Source organism: Penicillium diatomitis (genome assembly GCF_028827545.1).
Source record: "Penicillium diatomitis strain IBT 30728 chromosome Unknown utg000006l_segment0_segment0, whole genome shotgun sequence".
NCBI classification, from domain to species: Eukaryota; Fungi; Ascomycota; class Eurotiomycetes; order Eurotiales; family Aspergillaceae; genus Penicillium; species Penicillium diatomitis.
Window position 1 is genome coordinate 901,443 of NW_026623178.1, and position 18,511 is coordinate 919,953.

Genomic DNA, 18,511 nt, shown 5'->3' on the forward strand with positions numbered 1-18,511 from the left:
TACACGCGTTGTGTTCTGGACAGCCCTCCAGTAACGAAGTCTTCTAGCCCTCGAATACTTCCGGAGCACTCGCATTAGCCACCTAGGAAAGCCCATCAACACGCTGATAAATGATATAACGCATAACCCATTCGTCTGGCCTTGATTCCAGAACAGCGACAGCAAGTGTTGGGCTGGATCCTAGACACACTTGAACGCGCGACCTTGTGATTGAGGCTGCCTTCTCCCAGCGGTTTTCGCCAGAGATATCGTGTCCCAGGCATGACCGGCGCATGAACATGGTGGACGAGGACCCGTCATCCCTTTCTTGTGTGTGCTCTGTTCGTTCATCGCAGGCATCCCGAGGTGTCGCGGACTTAGGAGAACATGTGAATCTCGTGATCCTTGGCCTGATTGAGAGCGAGGGTGTTTACATAGTGTGGCTCAGCCGCCACCCTACTGTGTTGCACCGAAATTTTGTCTCACTTTCACATGACCATCTTTTGCCCAACACTGGACAGGTTGCTGTCTACTTGGGGTGAGGACTCGTCTTTTGCCAGCCGTGCAAAACATGCCAGCTTTTTTCCTGTGATTCATTATCCATTATCCATTGCTACGATTCGATGCCGAGGTCGAACGCCGAGAAACTCATGAGGGCTGTGATGGGTGGTATCCGTTTGAAAATCAGTGTTTGGTGTGTTTCGCCTGCGCGGAAGGGACGACGTTTAGTCCTTGGCGTCAGTGGGATGCATGACCTGCGCACTCGCTTCCTGATTGTCTTCGGGCGCGGACGCTGAGATCGTCTCGGTCGTGGCAGAGACAGGTGCAGTGGGACCGGAAGTGGAGCTTGAGGTTAAATCGCTGATCTGTCGCTCTGTGGGTAAAGAAAGGACGGTTAGCTCAGCAGACAAGACAAGCATGCGCACTCCACCGAGTCATGAAGTAACAAAGCCACGGGGCGGGGGAAGGTTTGGTGGAATGTCAGGCTGATGTCTACTCACCTAGCTCGCGGATGCGTTGCCGTAGCATCAGGTTCTCCCGGTTGAGCATAGCCGCTTCCGCTTGGTAGAATGCGCCGTCATCTCGGCTGCTTCGGCGGGACAGACCATCTCTGAAGATCGGGACTATTTCCGAAGCCTCCGCGCCTCGCGATGGCTCTCGTGGGAAAAGATGTGGCGAGGTGGCCTGGCTGGTTGACTGAGATGGTCGACGAAGCGAGAAAGACGATCGCGCCACTCGACTGGTGGGCGCATTGGCGGTGTTGGTGGCAGTGGTGGACTGAGGGACCGACGAGAAGAAGTTGAAGGAACGCTCTGATGCTGGTGTTGGGGTATCGTCTATGGCCATTGTTCCAGAAGCGGACGACTGGGATTGCTGGTGCTGTTGATAGAATTGGTCAAGCTGGGCCTGCTGGCTGCGAATGGTTTGTAACAAGCGGTTCTGTTTTGGAAGGTTTGGTCAGCCAAGCAGTCAGCCAAGCAGTCAATCGAGAGAGAGAGAGAGAGAGAGAGAGAGAGAGAGAGAGAGAGAGATCGAGGAATTCTCATGGAGTCTCCGGCAGTGCAGATGCAGACAGACGATGCTTTGAGTACTCACCACTTGAGCTTCCTGTTCCTGCTCGAGTTCCTGGTGAAGCTCTCCGAGGGATGGAGCACGCTGATGGTGAGGGTCGGCGGTCGTAAAGATGGGGCTTCCGGCAAGACTGATAGGGCTGGCAGTGCGAAAGGCTTGGCCCATCGAGCTACGATGCTCGGAGCGGGTTCCGTCTCCCATGTTGCCCGAAGCTGCGACAGAGGGATCATTCAGGTTGATATGCATGCCCGCGGCAGATCGTCGTCTTTCTGACACTGACGGGCGGCCGTTGCTGGATCCTCGGGATGGCCGTGGAGGAGTCACCATCTGCTGGGATGCCGCTTGAGACGGCGAAGTCGTGCCCGGAGATATGGTGGATGCAGGGCGGAATGGAAGAGATGATGAGGTCGAGGAGGATCGCGACGGCGGAAGGGAGTTCAAGTCAGGTGCCATGTTGCAAGAGCTTTGAAAGGGTCTTTGCTGTTGAGATGACGAAGAACTGAGATGTAGAATGGAATTGATGGAGCAATGTCAGTCTTCACGCCGGTGGTTCTGCCGTTTGCTCTATAGCTGACTATCGTAGCTTTCTTTTCTACTGCGGCCAGCGGAGACCCATCCAGCGGGGGTCTCCCTCTGCGATTCAACGTTCGGCCGCGCGGGATCCTCGTGGCTGACTCAGCGGGTCACCTGCGAACCGGGGGCTACCACCTCTTCCGAAGTTCCTCCGGTGGTGAGCATCGTGCAGTGGGCGGTAAGGGGATGGCGGGATGGGAATGAATTCCATTCCAACCTTTAATCTTATCAGGGAGCTACAGGGACACGTAGCACACCCAAAAGAGGGGAGTAAGGAATGGTGAGCTTGAATATGGTGAGAGGTGCTATCTAAACTATTATGGTGGAGTGTGCGTAGGCGTGCACCACGCTGGTGTGGCGCGCCTGACCACCAAGCTATCTCAACAAATCTTGTGCTTGCTCATTAACACCTCGCCAGAGGTGGTTTCTGGCAATGGATTGCATCGGCTCTGGGTTGCATCGGCTCTGGATTGCATCGGCTCTGGATTGCATATCTTGGTTAGACCCATCTGCAGTTCGACACACATCTTTCCATCTTCACTCTTTACTGGATCTCAACGCGAAGGCAAATCAACATTACGCCCGGGGCTCTCCTTCAAGACCATGTTGAGATGATGGTACTTTCTTCAATCTTGTACTATCTTGAAACCGTTTTCTCCAGCCGGTCTGATCTGGTGGCGGGTTGCTTTGTGCAATGTATGTGAGTCTTAATGTGCAGTAAACGATGCCACCATAGATGAAAGGTGTTTGTTTGAGATGTTTAGAGCCTCCCTCCAAGGTTGAATTTGACAGAATGATCGCTACGTTGATACAATGGAAGATCACAGGTCAGAATCTTGACCACCTGGAATTACCAGGTACTGGGTAATAACTCCCTGGTTTTATCGACTCGGCATATCAGCCCGGTACGGGTCATCACCTCATCCATTGATATGTATTGCATGACCTGGAGAGAATCTCCCTCTGCAGCATACGCCAAGGGTAGGTATCTGACTCTTTCATGACCAATTCCGGCAATGTCACCCTGAGCCTGAATTCCGCGGTCCCTACCCCAACCCTCCTCCATATATCGTATGATCATCCTCCAACGGGCGTGACTCCTCCCCCCACGGGGAACTCGTGACTTGACGGAAGCGTCTTCTACTCACTCGTGCCTTTTGCCTCGTCCGATCAGGTTCTTCCGGTGAGAGGGGCATGAGTCAACGAACTGGATCGGCTTTCTATTTTCCATTCAGACTCTCTTCATATAGTCTAGTATAGAAATGGCTCCCTGTTACACATGAGGTTGTGATTGCGCCAGCGAGGGTCGGTTCCATTGACCTATTCCTCCGTGGCTAGTTCTTTATTCTTGACGGCACGGGACATAGTGGAGAAGATGCAACCCGAAAACAAGCGCCCAGAAAAGAACAGACTGCATACAGGGTACTCCCCTATGTCCTATGTACATTCCTCTGCACTTGAGACTCAGTGTGGCCTGGCAACCCGAGCCGACCTCCAATCCTACCCTGACCAGGTTCCCGGATCACGTCGACCGGCGGGATCGGGCAGGGATCCATAGTTCAAGATTCGAGAGCATTCAGATACGGCTCAGACTACTACTCCTAGAAGCAGTACTTCTATCTTCCGTCTTCTTTTGCCCCCCTTGCCCGCGCGTGGCGTCGGCAATTCAATTGTGTCGATCATTCCAAGGGGCGGGAAGAGAGTATCCTCGGGGATTGGCGGTGCAGGAAAGTTAAAAGAGTCTCGAGACTCGAGACCATGTGCATGTAAGGGTGACAGGCCGCATGGAAGGCCCCCGATCTGCCTGATCCGTGGATGCACCTGAAGCCATTCGAGAAAGTGGATGGAAGAAAGGGGTTGAGATGCCCGTTTCTGCCTGTCAAGGAGTGTATCACGTGGATCCCGGCATGGCACTTATTACTCAGTCGTCAGTATAGGTAGTTACTGACTCTCTTACTGACCAGTGACTACTGAGTAAGGTAGGTATTGACCCAGTGTAAGTCGTGGCTGAAAGGGGTCTAGGCCTGGTTGATCGGGAAGGGACGTTTTCGGAACAGTCAAGTAGCCGCCATCAGCAGTTCGATCACGTTGTCTCCGCCAAAGACATGCCTTTCACTCTCTCCGTGGCATTGTGGATAACACCCTGCCTATCAAGCGGCAGTGGATACGACTCTTATACGAAAGAAGTGGCACGGGGAGGGGGTCTTCCACGGTGTGGGCATTGGGCAGAGGACGGATCCGGGCTGAGTGCACGAGCCCCGAGAGGATCAGATATCTCGCATGACTGTCCCAAAGTGTCAAAATCATGAGCCGTGCACGACTGCAAGTGCACGGTGTGTTTGGGGTGTCATCTCAAACGACTCGGGATCCAGTGCGACAGGCACCAAGAGCGAAAGGTAGCCTGATCCTGCAAGGGGGTCTATCATGATTGTAGATCATAGTGTCCGACCGCGCGGGACTACAGTACGATCGCATCTCACATGGCGGCCGTCAACACTGTTTCCCCCCTTGCTACGAAGGATCTCCACATCCGATCTGAACCGACGCAGAGCCGGAACCCGGTGTCTCGATAAGAGCATCCATGTGTTTGCTCTGAACCATCAGAGAAGAGTCATGAGGCTGAACCCACGTCTTGAAAAAGCGTCCATTCGAGACAACCCATCAGTCAGGGACAAGACTACTTACGATAAGCTTGTGAGGTCAACGTAAACGACCAACTACATACTGTACAGTACTGAGTAGTAGTACTGACTACTGAGTCCTGACTAACTACTGACAACTTAGTACGCCGAGTGGCGTCGGAACAAGGCTTCGGCACCTGCACGGATGACGATCAGGGCTGACGCCCGCAGCGCCACGCCCGTCAACACCAAACAGGAGGCCTGTCTTTGACCGGCATCATCGTGCAGCAACCCTCCGGGCAGTCAGCATCCAACAAGCGAGAGTCGTGGTCGCGGTCGGTCTGGGCCTGACGGGAGGAGAGCTTGTGCTGTTGCTGACGCTTAACTGAGAGTCAATCCCTTGTGATCGGTCGGTCCTTTCACGGTTGCGTGTTTCTGTTTGTTCCAGTCCAGCGAACGACAGCCGTTGACGCCAAGTGACGGCCGTCAAAGACGGTCGATCTCTCGAACGGTGGAGGTCTGAGGATCCCGGACAAATCGCGATCTGTACATACAGTAAACAATCATGTGCATCACTGTCACTGCATAGTGCATACGCCATTGTCATACATGAGTAGTAACACGACTCCATCAATGTCAATTTGGTACTGTCAAAAACTGGAGAACCCCCTGTTCAACCTGTTGTCCTGTTGTCTGCGGTAATGCATTGACGTCATGCTGGCGATCACTCGTGGACGATTCCCATTTCTTGTCTCCGGTGGTGGACTCGGGCTATCTATTCAGTCAATAGGAACCAGCCCTGTCTTCCTTCTGATTGTCAAGTCGCCTGCTGCACTTACTATTTACGGTTGTGTGCTCGACTGCTCTCTCTCTCTCTTTCTCTCTCTCTGTCTCCCTCATCGTACTCGTATTCTACTCTCCATGACTCGGTAGACACGGCTGACGGGACTCAAGATCAAGAAACCTGGAGTGGAGAGCTTGCGAAGTGGGGGCCACACAAACTGATGGTGCAATGTGCAGTGTGCACTATCCTCCTACATTCTACTGGGTGCTGACTCCTTGACGCTGTTCTTCTATCTCCTGCAGAGATTGGCGGAAACCTGCAACTGTCTCTTCTTCTGCGTATGATAGTAATGCAGTAAGCCGTCGGTGATGGATGACGGATCACTCCATAAGCCATGCGATCCCGGGGTAGATGAGATGGGGCAACGCAGTTTACGCTCCTTACGTTGCGGGGCGCCATATGCTCGGCCCCTATTTCCTCCCCAGATTTGTCTTGATGGAGTTTACAACTTTTTGAATTTCCCAAGTTTTGGCTGACTTTTTATTGTTGAATCTGCCCTACGGAGAGCGGCCTCCTGTAGTGACAGTAAACAGTGTACTCACGACTCAAAGTGTCCTGGTAGGTCAGGTAAACTCCCGCAGTGGAAACTCTATTAAATAAAGTTAACTTCAGAAATCAACACCTGAATTCAGCGGCAGACTGGCCTGGACTAGCCGAGACTGGACTGGATGAAATTGTCGTCTCGCCTCGACGTTGCATGCATCGCGCGACCAGCGAGGGGAAAAGCACAAAATGAGAGCACAAGAAAGGGTCAAGCCGCCAGGACAGACCGCCGTGACCGCACGCAGCCGATTTCTTTTTCCCGATGCAGGCATCCCTGGCCGCCCCAAAGCGGCCGCCGCGGGATCGGACCATCTGAAAATTAAATTCAATATCACATTAAATCGAACTACAGTACATGCAGGATCCACTCCCTTTGCACTCGCCGGCTCGGTTACTCCGACTTATAATCTCTACAGAATGTGTGAACTATGGAGATTGTTGGGAGGGGGAGAGAGAAAGACACAGTAGGTACGTACACTCCAGGCTATGCGAACTTACGAAGGACAGTATCTGCTACTGTAACTTGTGGCATTCAGTGTAAGTTACCAGTGTAGTACTTACTGTACTAGACCGACAAAATGCTGGCAGCGGCACTGCGGTCATGGTGATTCCTTGGGTGGAGTCTCAGCCCCCCGATGACTGGCAGTGATTGGCTGTTGGGTCGTCCTCGTTCAGGTTCGGCGATCGGGTGGCTTGGGCGATCATCGCATGTGGACAGGGCGGCGCGCCACACAATAAGCCCAGTCCGCACCAGGCAAAGGTGCAATGCAATGGAAGGGAGACAGACAAACTTCAAGACGCTTTGATCTCAGTATAGTGTATACAGATCGTGTGTGTGATGGATGAAGGGAAAAGGCGGAAGAATGGGGACTACTATCCAGATACGATGCGATGACTCCAGAATCTGGGGGACGTTAATGGGATCTTCTGTTCCTCCCCGCTAAACCGCACGATCTGAGCACCTGCCCTCTACGCAGACCCGGGTCCAAAAGATGATGTAGTACTGCAGCATGTACCACACGAGGCGTCGCCATTTCCGACCCCCCACCCCCAACGATCATTCGGCATCCCGGGAAAAGTCCTTCCGCGAAGTCCACCGTTTCACCGATACGAGCCAAGTCCCTGTCTGGAGAAGTCGCAGGGTCGTAGTCCCAGGGGGAGGGGGAGGGGGGGAGGAAGGGGAAAAATAATATGGGGTAGTCTTTCCAATGCATGAGGACACAATACTACCATTTTACCCTAGACGATCCAAGTCACTAAAATTGTATTCCAGCGCTTTCTTCAATCACTCCAGATGAAAAAGGGAAGACTTGTGTGAGGGAGCAATGGCTGTCTTTCCAGGAATGATCCGCCGGGTTCGACGCATTCGACGGTGGACGCCCCGTTGCGTCGTACCTGGTCCGTCCTGTGGTATTACGCGATTTCCTCTTTGGGAACTGCACCTGGGGAAGATTTTCGAATCTCTTACGAGGTCCTGATGTATTTTGAGGATTTCCATTTCGGCTCTCGACTTTCCCCTTTAGGAACTGCATCGCTCCCCTTCTCAAAGCGGCGCGTGCCATTTGGGTCCGTCGTCCCTTCCCCCCACTTGGTGACTGACCTTCGCTGGTGCGTTCATTCAAAATCTTACTCTTTCCTCTTTCTTCTCCCTCACTCTTCTCCCTCTCGTCTTCATCTTTCTCATTCTCCCCCACCTCGACTGCGTGGCTGCCTGCTCATCCAACTGCAACGTCTGCTCTCGGTACTCCACAACTATACAACTCACCACTTGCCTTGGTCTGCAACAGTTCTCACGAGTATGTCCTTCCACCTGCTCTGCCCCATTCCCCTCCCCTCATTTGCTCCCCTCCCCGTGTCGACCATAGCGTGAGCCCGAATTGACTGTTCTCGTTCATTCTCAAAGACTTCAGCAGCATGGCGAGCACCCCAGAAAGTAAAGCCGGGGGCCGCGATGCGGTATTCCCCTCGGAAGCCTCGAGTGCCACCCAGCAAGAGATCTTTGATTCCAACTTCAATGAGAAAATGAATGAAAAGGATGCCCAGCTCGAACATCCTGATCATCCCGGTCGAACCATTCTCACAGAGGACATGTGCTACGATCAGCTCGGCTATTCCTTCAGTGAGAAGCGCAAGTGGCTGATTATCACCGTCATCTTCTTGGTTCAAACCTCGATGAACTTCAACACTTCGCTGTATTCAAACGGTCTGGGAGGCATGTCCGAAGAATTCGGTATCTCCATGCAAGCCGCCCGATGTGGTGCAATGATCTTCCTGGTTCTCTATGCCTTTGGCTGTGAGCTGTGGGCTCCTTGGAGCGAGGAATTGGGTCGAAAGCCCATCTTGCAGGCCTCTCTCTTTCTGGTCAACATCTGGCAGTTGCCCGTGGCCCTCGCGCCCAACTTCACCTCGGTCATGGTGGGCCGCGCCCTTGGTGGTCTATCCTCTGCAGGGGGCTCTGTGACCCTGGGCATGATTGCCGATCTTTGGGAGGCCGATACCCAGCAATACGCCGTGGCCGCCGTCGTCTTCTCTTCCGTTGGTGGCTCCGTGCTGGGCCCGGTCGTCGGTGGCTTCGTGGAGGCATTCCTCCCCTGGCGGTGGTGCATCTGGATTCAGCTGATCTTTGGTGGCTTTGTTCAAATTGCACACTTCCTGCTCGTCCCAGAGACCCGAACCACCGTGATGATGGACCGCATTGCCAAGAATATGCGCAAGAGCGGCGAGAACCCCAACATCTACGGTCCCACCGAGGGCATGTCCTTCCGGGAGCGCTTCCCCCCGCGAGAGTTGATGGCGACTTGGATTCGTCCCTTCAAGATGTTCCTCACTGAGCCTATTGTCTTGACCCTGTCACTGCTCAGTGGTTTCAGTGATGCTCTGATCTTCATGTTCGTGCAGTCTCTGTCCTTGGTCTACGATCAGTATGGCTTCAACACTTGGGAGAAGGGCCTGGCCTTCCTCCCTATCTTGGTGGGTTACTTCATCGCCTGGTTGTCCTGGTTCCCGGTCATTCGCCGCAATGTCAAGGAGCGTAAAGAAAACCCCGACAGTGAGCGCGCTCAGTACGAGTCTCGTCTGTGGTGGCTACTGTATACCGTTCCCTGCTTGCCCATCGGCTTGATCGGCTTCGCGTGGACCAGCTTACCTCAGGTCCACTGGATCGCTTCCATGATCTTTGCTGCCGTCATTGGTATCGCCAACTACGCCATTTACATGGCCACCATCGACTATATGATCTGCGCCTACGGTCCATACTCCGCTTCTGCCACTGGCGGTAACGGCTGGTCGCGCGACTTTTTGGCTGGTGTTCTGACCATCCCGGCAACTCCCTTCTTCACAAGTAAGTGAACCCGGTCCACGTGCAGCTATGCCTATGAAACGTGTGAATGCTCATTTTCCCTGCGATAGACATTGGTGGCAAGCACCATCTCGAGTATGCCTCGACTATTCTGTGTAAGTCCCTTTCCCATCATCCGTTGTTTCATACCACTACACATTTTCTAACATTTTTTTTTTCCAGTCGCCATCTCAGTGCCATTGGTCGTGGCCGTCTATGTGATCTACTGGAAAGGACCAGTTCTACGCAAACGGTCTCCATTCGCTCAGCAGTTGGAGGAGGCCCGCAATGACGTCGCCATTCAGGGCCGTCGTCTGTCCAAGGTTCCCGAGTCTTCTCGGGTCAACTCCGCTGCCCGTTCCCAGCAGGACCTCCGCATCCGGCAAACAATGGGCAGCCGTCCTGGCTCCCGAGTCAACTCGCGCGCCAACTCACGCGCCAATTCCCGCCGCACCAGCCTGGCGGGGGACGACGCTTGATTGCACTCTGATCTCATTTCCACCTCTCCCCCTCCGCCACCACCGCCTCAACGAACCCGACCACTACGACAGGACTTGGGGGGGTTCTTACATTGCTAATATGATCTCTCTACTATGTTTTCCTTTGCTCCGCGGTGACCCAGGTCTAGCATGATGCTCTTACTCATTGACTTGATTACAAAAGCGTACTCCTCTTCCGAATGGGGTCTGCTCTTGCTGGAGCAAGTCCAATCCTTATAATGTTTTTACTATACTACTGGATTCCATTCTTTACGCATCTTCTTGCGAACCGCGTTGATTGTTTTTTTGCGCTGGGCGTTGTCGGCTTTTATCCAATACGTTGATTGTTCATTGCGTCTTGTCTACAAGCGGAGGAGGTCTTCGGGGTGTCGTCTTCAAGTCAGCGTCCGACTGCCTCTACTCCCTTCGTCGCTTGGTGTCAGGACAACGCTGAACTCTTTTTTTTTGGAGATCATTGTACGGTTTTTGGGCGGCGGCGTCGATTCTATGATTTGTGATGATGAGCTTCACGGATTCGCTGATTACCCCTGCTTACGTTTGAAATTGTTGTGAAGGGTTATTCTGGTATGGCTGTTGTTGGACTGAGTTGGTCAGTCAAACGAAATATTCATGATGAACTCTTCCAAAATCTGGGCTGATTGTAAGCAATGTAGAACATCGGCCAAGCTGTTTATGTGGTCAATTTTGTGTGGGGGAAAAACATCCAATGCACAGATTGACCGCGTCAGTTTGTATACGCATGAGGGACAATGTCTTCTGCAATCGTGTAATGGGCTGGGATGATCAAGTGCAGGTACTGGAAAGTTGGTGTGAGCTTGGTTCGTGGAGCTGCATGCTGCATGTGGATTGTGTAGTCGAGCAAGATAATAGTATACACCTGGTAACACGCGGAAGGCGACTCGCGAAGTAATCAATCGTCGACTTCGGTCACCAGTGAGCTCAGTCCGGGATGTGAGGAAGAGAGAGCCTTGACTACAGCTTGGATTCTGATTGAAGTTTATGAGCACGTGTTACAGAATTCTGCCTAATTGAGTTGTGATCGCATAATATAAAGTCTTGTACCTGCACTCTGCACTGTCTGCACTGCAATGAAACGTGATAGCGATTACTAAGGTCCTGTACTATCCCATCGCAACTGGTTGGAGGGCAACTGGTTGGAGGGAAAGCTCATGGCCAACCCCCTTGGTCCGTGCACGTGCACCGGAAGTGTTCCCCGGGCAAAGAAGCCAAGAACTCGGTCATCACTATGATTTGAAGCACGAACATCAAAGCTGGGAGATTCATAAACCTCGGTTCTGCGAGCGAAATTTCCCCACGTCTCACCTCAACTGTCTTCTCCTTGTCATTGTACCTCCAAGGTTAGATCATCTTGGATTCGTTGAGATCGAAAGAGGAATGGCCACTTTTTCTGCCCTTCGTGCCTGCGCGAGACTCAGCACATCATTGCAGGGGCCAGCTACTACCCTTCCGAGAACAACCTTTGGAAATCGATCAGCAGCAGTAACACTGCACCAGAAATCGCAGCGTCTGTCTTCCAATATGCCCGCCGCACCGCGATTTGCCGAGGGCGAAGATGCGGCACACTTGGGTCCTGATGTGCAATCCTTGCTTCAACAGCAGGGGTGGGCCCTCGATGCGGATGGAATGGGAATCACCAAGACCTTTCATTTTAAGACTTATTTCAAAGCTGTGGTATGTGAAAACGGAAAGAGAAAAAAGTTCCTCTAGATCTACAATGAGAGGCAGACTTCCACACGCTGATCTTATGGTGAACATCTGGCCTGTGCGCGTGTCACCTCAACGGGAGGAGAGCATTTCAATAAGCTCTAGGTTACTGAGGGCGACCTTTCAAGCGTCTGTCCCAAATCCAAAGCCTGACAGACTCTCTACTAATGCAACAATTCGCACGTGTCTTTCACAGTCCTTTCTAAATCTCATCGCCTCTGAAAGTGCCGCCAAGAAGCATCACCCAACCATGACCGTGGTAAGAATGGCCCATCATCTCCCCTCCATACACCTGAGAGTCCACGACGGGGTCCAGTCCAGTTCCTTCCCTGCTCACTCGTCACAGCGCATTGGTTCGGTGGACGTTCACTGGACTACACATCGTCCTCGTGGTCTCACGATCAAGGATGTCACGTTGGCTCGGCATTGCGATCAGGGGGCTGTCCTGATGGGTGCGGTGGAGTCGGGAGAGGGTGCAAAGTGCGGACCGAAGCCTTGAGCTTGAGCGATGCTGAGTGCCTGGGGGGGGGGGGCGGTCTTGTCTTTGTATTCATAGGTATGCATTCGAGCTATGATTTAGTCGGTGTGCTCTGGACGAGTGCGGATGATTCCACAATCTATGCGATCAAATTGACACTACCGTATGTCTGGGATCCATAAGAGTGCTCAGGACCCGATACTGCGGGGGAGCACTGAGCATTGAGCACTACTCGTAAATGACTAACTGTAAACCTGGAGTAGTGCTACCATTACCCAATTGAAATCTGATACCTGTCGTAAGTTTGCGTGGACTCAAAACATCAAATTGGTACCTACTAGGCTAGTACTACCTATAGTTCCTAAGTTATACTAGTTAATATCCAAAGTAGGGGGGTAGTCCCTCAGTTCACTTAGAGTCAGATCGGGTACACTTGCAAATTACTCCACTCCGTTGAATGATTCGGTCAGATCCAAAGATTCTACTCCACCGACTAGTGATATACTAGGGAAACTTCAAATAGCCGAGGGTGAACGGCGTCAGACAAACTCAGACTAAGCACCAGTCCCAGAAAGGCCATGAGCATCATTGGGGAAAAGAAAGTAAAAGGGGGAAAGAACTGCCGAAAGCTACTCCTTGGTTCCTGTTAAGCGATGAGTAGGAGTAGGTAGTTAAGTTGTTGGTCATAGACAACGTACTGAGGTCACTAAGGACTTCTTGGGAAGAACTACTAGAGAAGTACCACCACCACCACCACCACCACCACTAGCACCAAGTCCCGTAGTCCCGTGACTCTAATGGCGTCTGAAATCAAAATGACCCATACGGCTGGAAAAATTTGGTCATTTTCAAGATGCGACAGTTAATGCTGTACCTTGACTGGCTTCACACTTTCGGTATCTTGAGCAGATTGATACCTGGTAGTAAATAGTGGTTACCTACGTAAGGTACCACCAGAGGTAGTACAGTAGTCGTACATCAAGTACCTACTCTTTTCCTCGAATCTCCAGTGCCGGTCAACACTCCACACGTTCACTTCTTGGCGGATGGTTCGCTCCGGCGGATCGTTAAACAGTTTCTCGTTAGCTCGGTCAAGTGGAGGCGAAGATCGTCGGGGCTGAAGTTGACACTGACGATCCTTGCTATCTAGCCAGTCAATCGACCCGTGACTGTCGGGCATAGGCAGTCTTTTATGGATTGTCATTATTGCCTTGTGTGGTTCGGCCCCCAGCTTGGCCAGGCCGCCCTCGACCAATATACCAGATTAGGCAGGTAAGTCCTCGGCACGTGGGTGGTGTTTTCTAACAAACTCAGGAGCGGTAGTATTTTATCAAGCTCTATGGGTCTGATGAGCTATACCAAGCTGACGACATGCGAATGATTCGAACCCAAGGTACTTTTGCACAAATATCCGGGACCTACCACCGTGGAGGCGTGTGAACTGTGAAGGCATCTGAGGCATCCGACACCGACGACACACCGTAGGTGCATATGGAGCCCGATCTATGGACATGGATGTATCAACGATTCAGCGAGACCCTTCCAGTCAATCTCAACGAGAGTGGTCAGCCATTCTGAAAAGTCGACTGGCACAGACCGAGTACTGCACGTGTCCTCGAATTGATCACTGTTGAAATGCACCTTCAGCCCATGTTTCACTCTTATGCAGGTACATAATCACCTGAGGCTGAAGAGAACCTTAGTAGTAGTAACAGGTACTAACTAGTAGTACTTCCTACTCAGTCTGACGCGACCTACAGTAACTTTCAGTCACATGAACCTCATGTGACTGGATGATTACACTCATCGCACGGTGAATCGCTCACTCCTCCTGTATACCATCTTCCCTGAATCTGACAGGTCTGCTTCATGATGATCGACGCTTTCTCAACCCACGGCATAGGCCCCCAATTTCCACTGGAAAGTCAAGAGTACGAGAGATCGACACCGCATAGCAAAAGTACTGCAATGCTCTTTTGCTATCTCACTATACCCGGCGAACCAACGGCCCAAAATCCTTGGCCCTACGGCGATCTTTTGCCCAGCACGAATCTCAACCCTCTCTGTCCACTGGCGCTTTGGCTTCCAATCCAGTCAGTGCTCGCCAAACTGGCACGGTATACGGTGGATTGCTAAAATATGCTATCGAACCTCAAGGGCGACATGGACGAGACAAAGACGGACTGGATTGGTCGGAAAGTGAATTCGTGACTCCCCACTTGAAGGATCTCAGAGGGACCCAAAGGCGCAAAGCGGACGTTCCTTTTCAGGGGGCGTTCGTTCCCAACGCGCTGGGCGGCCATCTGGTTCGAGTCCTTAGCGGCCTCACCTTGTCATGCATCACGCATCACATCGTTTCACTTGCCCCAAGTCTCGAGTCCCGAGGGAACCTAGTCTCATTTTGTCTTTCTCTTTTTTGGTGTCTCCGTCTCTGACTCTTCGCTGTTCAATTTTTGATCTGCACTCGATCCTGGTCCTTGTCTGGACTTTTTTGACTTCCTCTTTTCTTTCCTTTCTTCCCTTCTTTCTTTCCGTCCCAATTTCCAGCCGACCGTCAATTATCCATTCCTTTTTTTTTTTTTTTTGATAGACCAACCGTACACTCTCTACACGATTCTTGTTGACATTTTCTCACCCTCGCGAGCATCGCCAATTGACCCTTCCAATTGGCCTTTGCCCTGGCAACTACTTCGACCCCCGCATCGTGCCATTGCAGCTCGTCGTGGATCATCTTTTGCTGTCCCGGTCGTATGACGTTGTCCACCGGCCGTGCAGCCGCGCCCACGTTCCTCGTTCCTGGCCGATGATCCTTCCCCTTTTCCCCAAATCAGCGTCAGAAAGTCGGCTCCCGTCAGCCATGATGTGGTGAGCGGATGGTCGCTCGAGCAGACCATCTCTCAGATCCCACCAGTTCATTCTCCGCAATGCAGCCACATCCACCGCCCTCGCCATCCTTTGGCGAGCGCAGAGGTCATCAGCTGGCGCCATTGCAGACAAATTTCAGTCGGCCTACCGCAGCCCAGTCGAAATCAGCCATTGCGCGACACCAACGGCCTCGACCGACCGACTACCTCACTTCTCCAGGTTCCGAGCAGCCAATTCCTCTTCTCGGCCCCGTCAAGCGACAGTCGTCCAAACCGAGCTTGCGCAATCTGTTCACTCGAGATCGATCGCACCGTGCAGCTGCGGGCGATTCCAATGCGAAACTAGTCGGCATTGACGAAAATCGATCGTCAATCAATCCAAATGTCTCGGCCCAGATCGCCCATGCAGCAGTGGCGGAAGCACCTCCATTCTCCCCGTCAGTGACGAGTCCTCTGACAGCCGTTTATCCTCCGGAGTTAACCTCTCCCACCACTCCGCGACCACGATCAACCTTGAAAACAGTCAAAACGAGACCGGCCGCCGTTGAGTCAAAAACACCGCTGCAAGAGCAGTACGGATGGAAACCGCCACCTTTGTTCCAGGCCTACCCGCAGGCCTACAAACATGACTGCCTCTCAACACCTTCCATGTCCGCGGACGCAATTCTCCGTCTGCATGCGACAACGGGAAATGCAAGCGCTGAACAAATTGTGGACGAAGATGTTGCCGATGCGACTCGAAAGAAGAAGGATAAAGAGCGCAAGCACCTGCGAACTTTATCAGGCACGATGAACAAGGTGGAGTGGACCGACAAGATCTACGTTCTCGTCACCGCAGGGTATATCCTTCAGTACGCCGGCGAAGGAAAGAATGACCGATTGCCGGAGAAGATGCTGCAATTGGGCGCTCAGTCCGTAGCATTCGCGAGCGATGCGATACCGGGCAAACACTGGGTGCTGCAAGTCTCCCAGAGTTCGGGACCAGGAGGTTCTTCCGCAATTCCTGAACGCTCCAGGTCAAGCCGCTTCTCTCGATTTGGGTTTCATCGTTCGAGCGCCAGACGCCTGGCTCGCAGCTTCTTGCTGGTCTTTGACAATCCCGACTCCATGATCGCTTGGCTCGTAGCTGTCCGTCAAGAGATCGAGGTCCGTGGAGGCCCCAAGTTGACTGAAGAAAAGCATTTGGACGATGACCAAGTGCCTCGACTTCGCAGCAAGTCCAGCACGCGTAGTATCGTGAAGAAAGACCCCCATCGGATCTCAAGTCTATTCATGCAATCGCAAGGCTTGGTCTCGCCCGAGGAGGAAGGAGACGACAGGTCCGCCGGGCCAACGGCATGGCAATCTCGCCGAAGTTCGTACGTTTCCACCAAACGCCATTCCCTGATCGGCTCACGACGCGGCTCGGAATCCACATGCTGGACAGAGACCCCGAGTCACAGCTCCGACGCGCAAATGCCACCTTTCGACGCGGCTGGTGCCCCCAGTTGCCCACCTGAGGAGCCCGTCCACCCGGCCGCTGGCGGCCGTGGTGACAACACTTATTCCACTCCTTCATTCGATGCGTCGAATTTGAATCAAAGAATCGCGAAACGTCAATCGAATTTCGCAATTTCCCAACTGCAAGCTTGCCCTCCCGCTCCTTTGAACGAGGCCGCTAGTTTCAACCGAACTCCTCCTCTCCTTCCAGAATCTTTCACGCGCTGTGCATCGCCGCCCGCACCAAACTTCAGCGTTCCTTCTTTCAGCAAGAAATTCGTCACTCGACCAGGGCCACCTCCCAACGTCGCCCCGCCTGCACCCCTCGGAGCCCGTTTTCAAAGGGTTGAGAGCTTCGGAGATGTCGATGTTTCCGGCATTTCTTCGCCCCCACATTCGCCCACGTACAGCATCAACAGCTATAGACCGACAGATACCACGCATTCATCGATGATGCAGCAAGAAGCACATGGGCGACGTGTACTTCGTCCTTCCAACTCGGAGGACACACTCCCACGAGCTGTCCGTCCTGTACCAAATGCAGCTCATCTTTTACGACTGCCGTACAATCCCTCTTCTGGGGTTGGCTCACCCTCATCTCGACCTCAGAGCTTGGTTGGTCGGTCTGGACTGGGCATCCATATTGCCAGCCAAGAACCTGCGCTGATGAAGATGCCTACTCTCGAGTCAGTGTCTCTTTCTTGTCCGCGGACAGCGGCAGCAAGTCCCGCCCAGGGCAGCCAACCGATACCTCGACGCAAAAGTATGCCGGGGCTCTCCGCTGGACCTCCCGTGGCGCCCCCGCCGAATTGTCCCCTACCCCAGATTCCGCCCGCCCTGATGTCTCAAGCAGCCACAGCTGGGCGATCAGCCTGAGGAACTTCATTGCGAGCACGCTCAAGGTCGCCTTCGAAGCGGTCTTTTTCGCAAGCGTCCGTGATTGCCAAACACTGTTGATATGAGCGCACGTTGCGGGGACGTATCTTGTTTGTCACTGTCTTTTGTTTTCTTTTCTCCCACTTCAAAAGCTTACGCATGATCATTCATTTTGTTCCACTCCTTGGGCATGCAGTGTCGACTTATCTTCTGAAGCTGTCCTCCGCCACTCCGTTGCCAATCTTGCAACATAGACATTCCAATTACCGTCAGCCCTGACCGACTCCATCTAGAAAGAATATACCCCAAGCTCATCTTCTTCGCTTACTACTGTCTTACTACCTGTTCACCTTTTTGACTCTTTGCCCGTGCTCATCACATGCCCGGAGTGTCGTCATCTCCTAGACTTTCCAGCGTATACCTACCATGGCCTGTCTATGTGCATTTTCAAAGCGATTTTCAATCAGCCTCTACATTCCCAATTCATGATTGAGCCCAGAGCGATGACATTGTATCTGCTCATTCGACACTTGACTTTTCCATCGGGGAGACCTCTTCCACTTCTACCTTGTCTTTTTGATACCCAACCAATCTCACCCTTCGATGGCTGGCTAGCACGCATGTACACTATCTTGAAGCGTTGTGTACATTGACTTTCCTTCAACATTACATATGACCTTTTTGGTATAGATCAGAATAGAGCCCCACAATCCATTCTCCAGATTCTTGAAGGATTACGGCGGCCGATCAAAAGGCATTTAGAAACAAACGTAATTCTACACTTGGGACCAGCCCGATTTTGGAAAGCATACTGCACGAGGCACGATTCCACAGTCTACGAAATTTTCTAAGTTCCCCCAAGGAGCCCCCCAAGGAGAAGTGAATAGCCTACTCCATCGTAAGTTGGCTAGGTGACTTGTCAACCCTCGCCTGAACTGTTTTGTATTCATTTCTGTATCCCCAAAGGAAGAAAGGCTCGAGAGAACAAACGCCCATCGCAGCGTATAAAAACGAAGAAGAGGAAGCGAGAAAAAAAAAGTGATACAAATCTCCGCATCCTCATGATTTCAAAAAAGAACCTGCTTCCGGATTTTGTCGGCGTCTCTTTGAGCGCAAAGCG

The 18,511-nt window shown here is 52.5% G+C and overlaps 4 protein-coding genes across 4 annotated transcripts; 3 read left to right on the forward strand and 1 right to left on the reverse strand.

Annotated features, from left to right (window-relative positions):
* Positions 1–704: 704 nt before the first annotated feature.
* Positions 705–2,004, reverse strand: N7539_005951 (uncharacterized protein; the record flags this gene model as incomplete). Its single annotated transcript, XM_056935553.1, has 3 exons — positions 705–853; positions 981–1,419; positions 1,576–2,004. 3 exons carry the CDS (start codon positions 2,002–2,004, stop codon positions 705–707), a joined length of 1,017 nt encoding a protein of 338 aa, XP_056789425.1.
* Positions 2,005–8,046: 6,042 nt separating this feature from the next.
* Positions 8,047–9,948, forward strand: N7539_005952 (uncharacterized protein; the record flags this gene model as incomplete). Its single annotated transcript, XM_056935554.1, has 3 exons — positions 8,047–9,472; positions 9,541–9,585; positions 9,653–9,948. 3 exons carry the CDS (start codon positions 8,047–8,049, stop codon positions 9,946–9,948), a joined length of 1,767 nt encoding a protein of 588 aa, XP_056789426.1.
* Positions 9,949–11,364: 1,416 nt separating this feature from the next.
* On the forward strand, positions 11,365–12,193 carry N7539_005953 (4a-hydroxytetrahydrobiopterin dehydratase; the record flags this gene model as incomplete). Its single annotated transcript, XM_056935555.1, has 3 exons — positions 11,365–11,661; positions 11,891–11,953; positions 12,041–12,193. The coding sequence occupies 3 exons, from the start codon at positions 11,365–11,367 to the stop codon at positions 12,191–12,193; spliced, it is 513 nt and encodes a 170-aa protein (XP_056789427.1).
* A 2,903-nt stretch (positions 12,194–15,096) lies between these two features.
* On the forward strand, positions 15,097–17,391 carry N7539_005954 (peptidase family M20/M25/M40 protein; the record flags this gene model as incomplete). Its single annotated transcript, XM_056935556.1, has 1 exon — positions 15,097–17,391. The coding sequence occupies one exon, from the start codon at positions 15,097–15,099 to the stop codon at positions 17,389–17,391; it is 2,295 nt and encodes a 764-aa protein (XP_056789428.1).
* Positions 17,392–18,511: the final 1,120 nt, after the last annotated feature.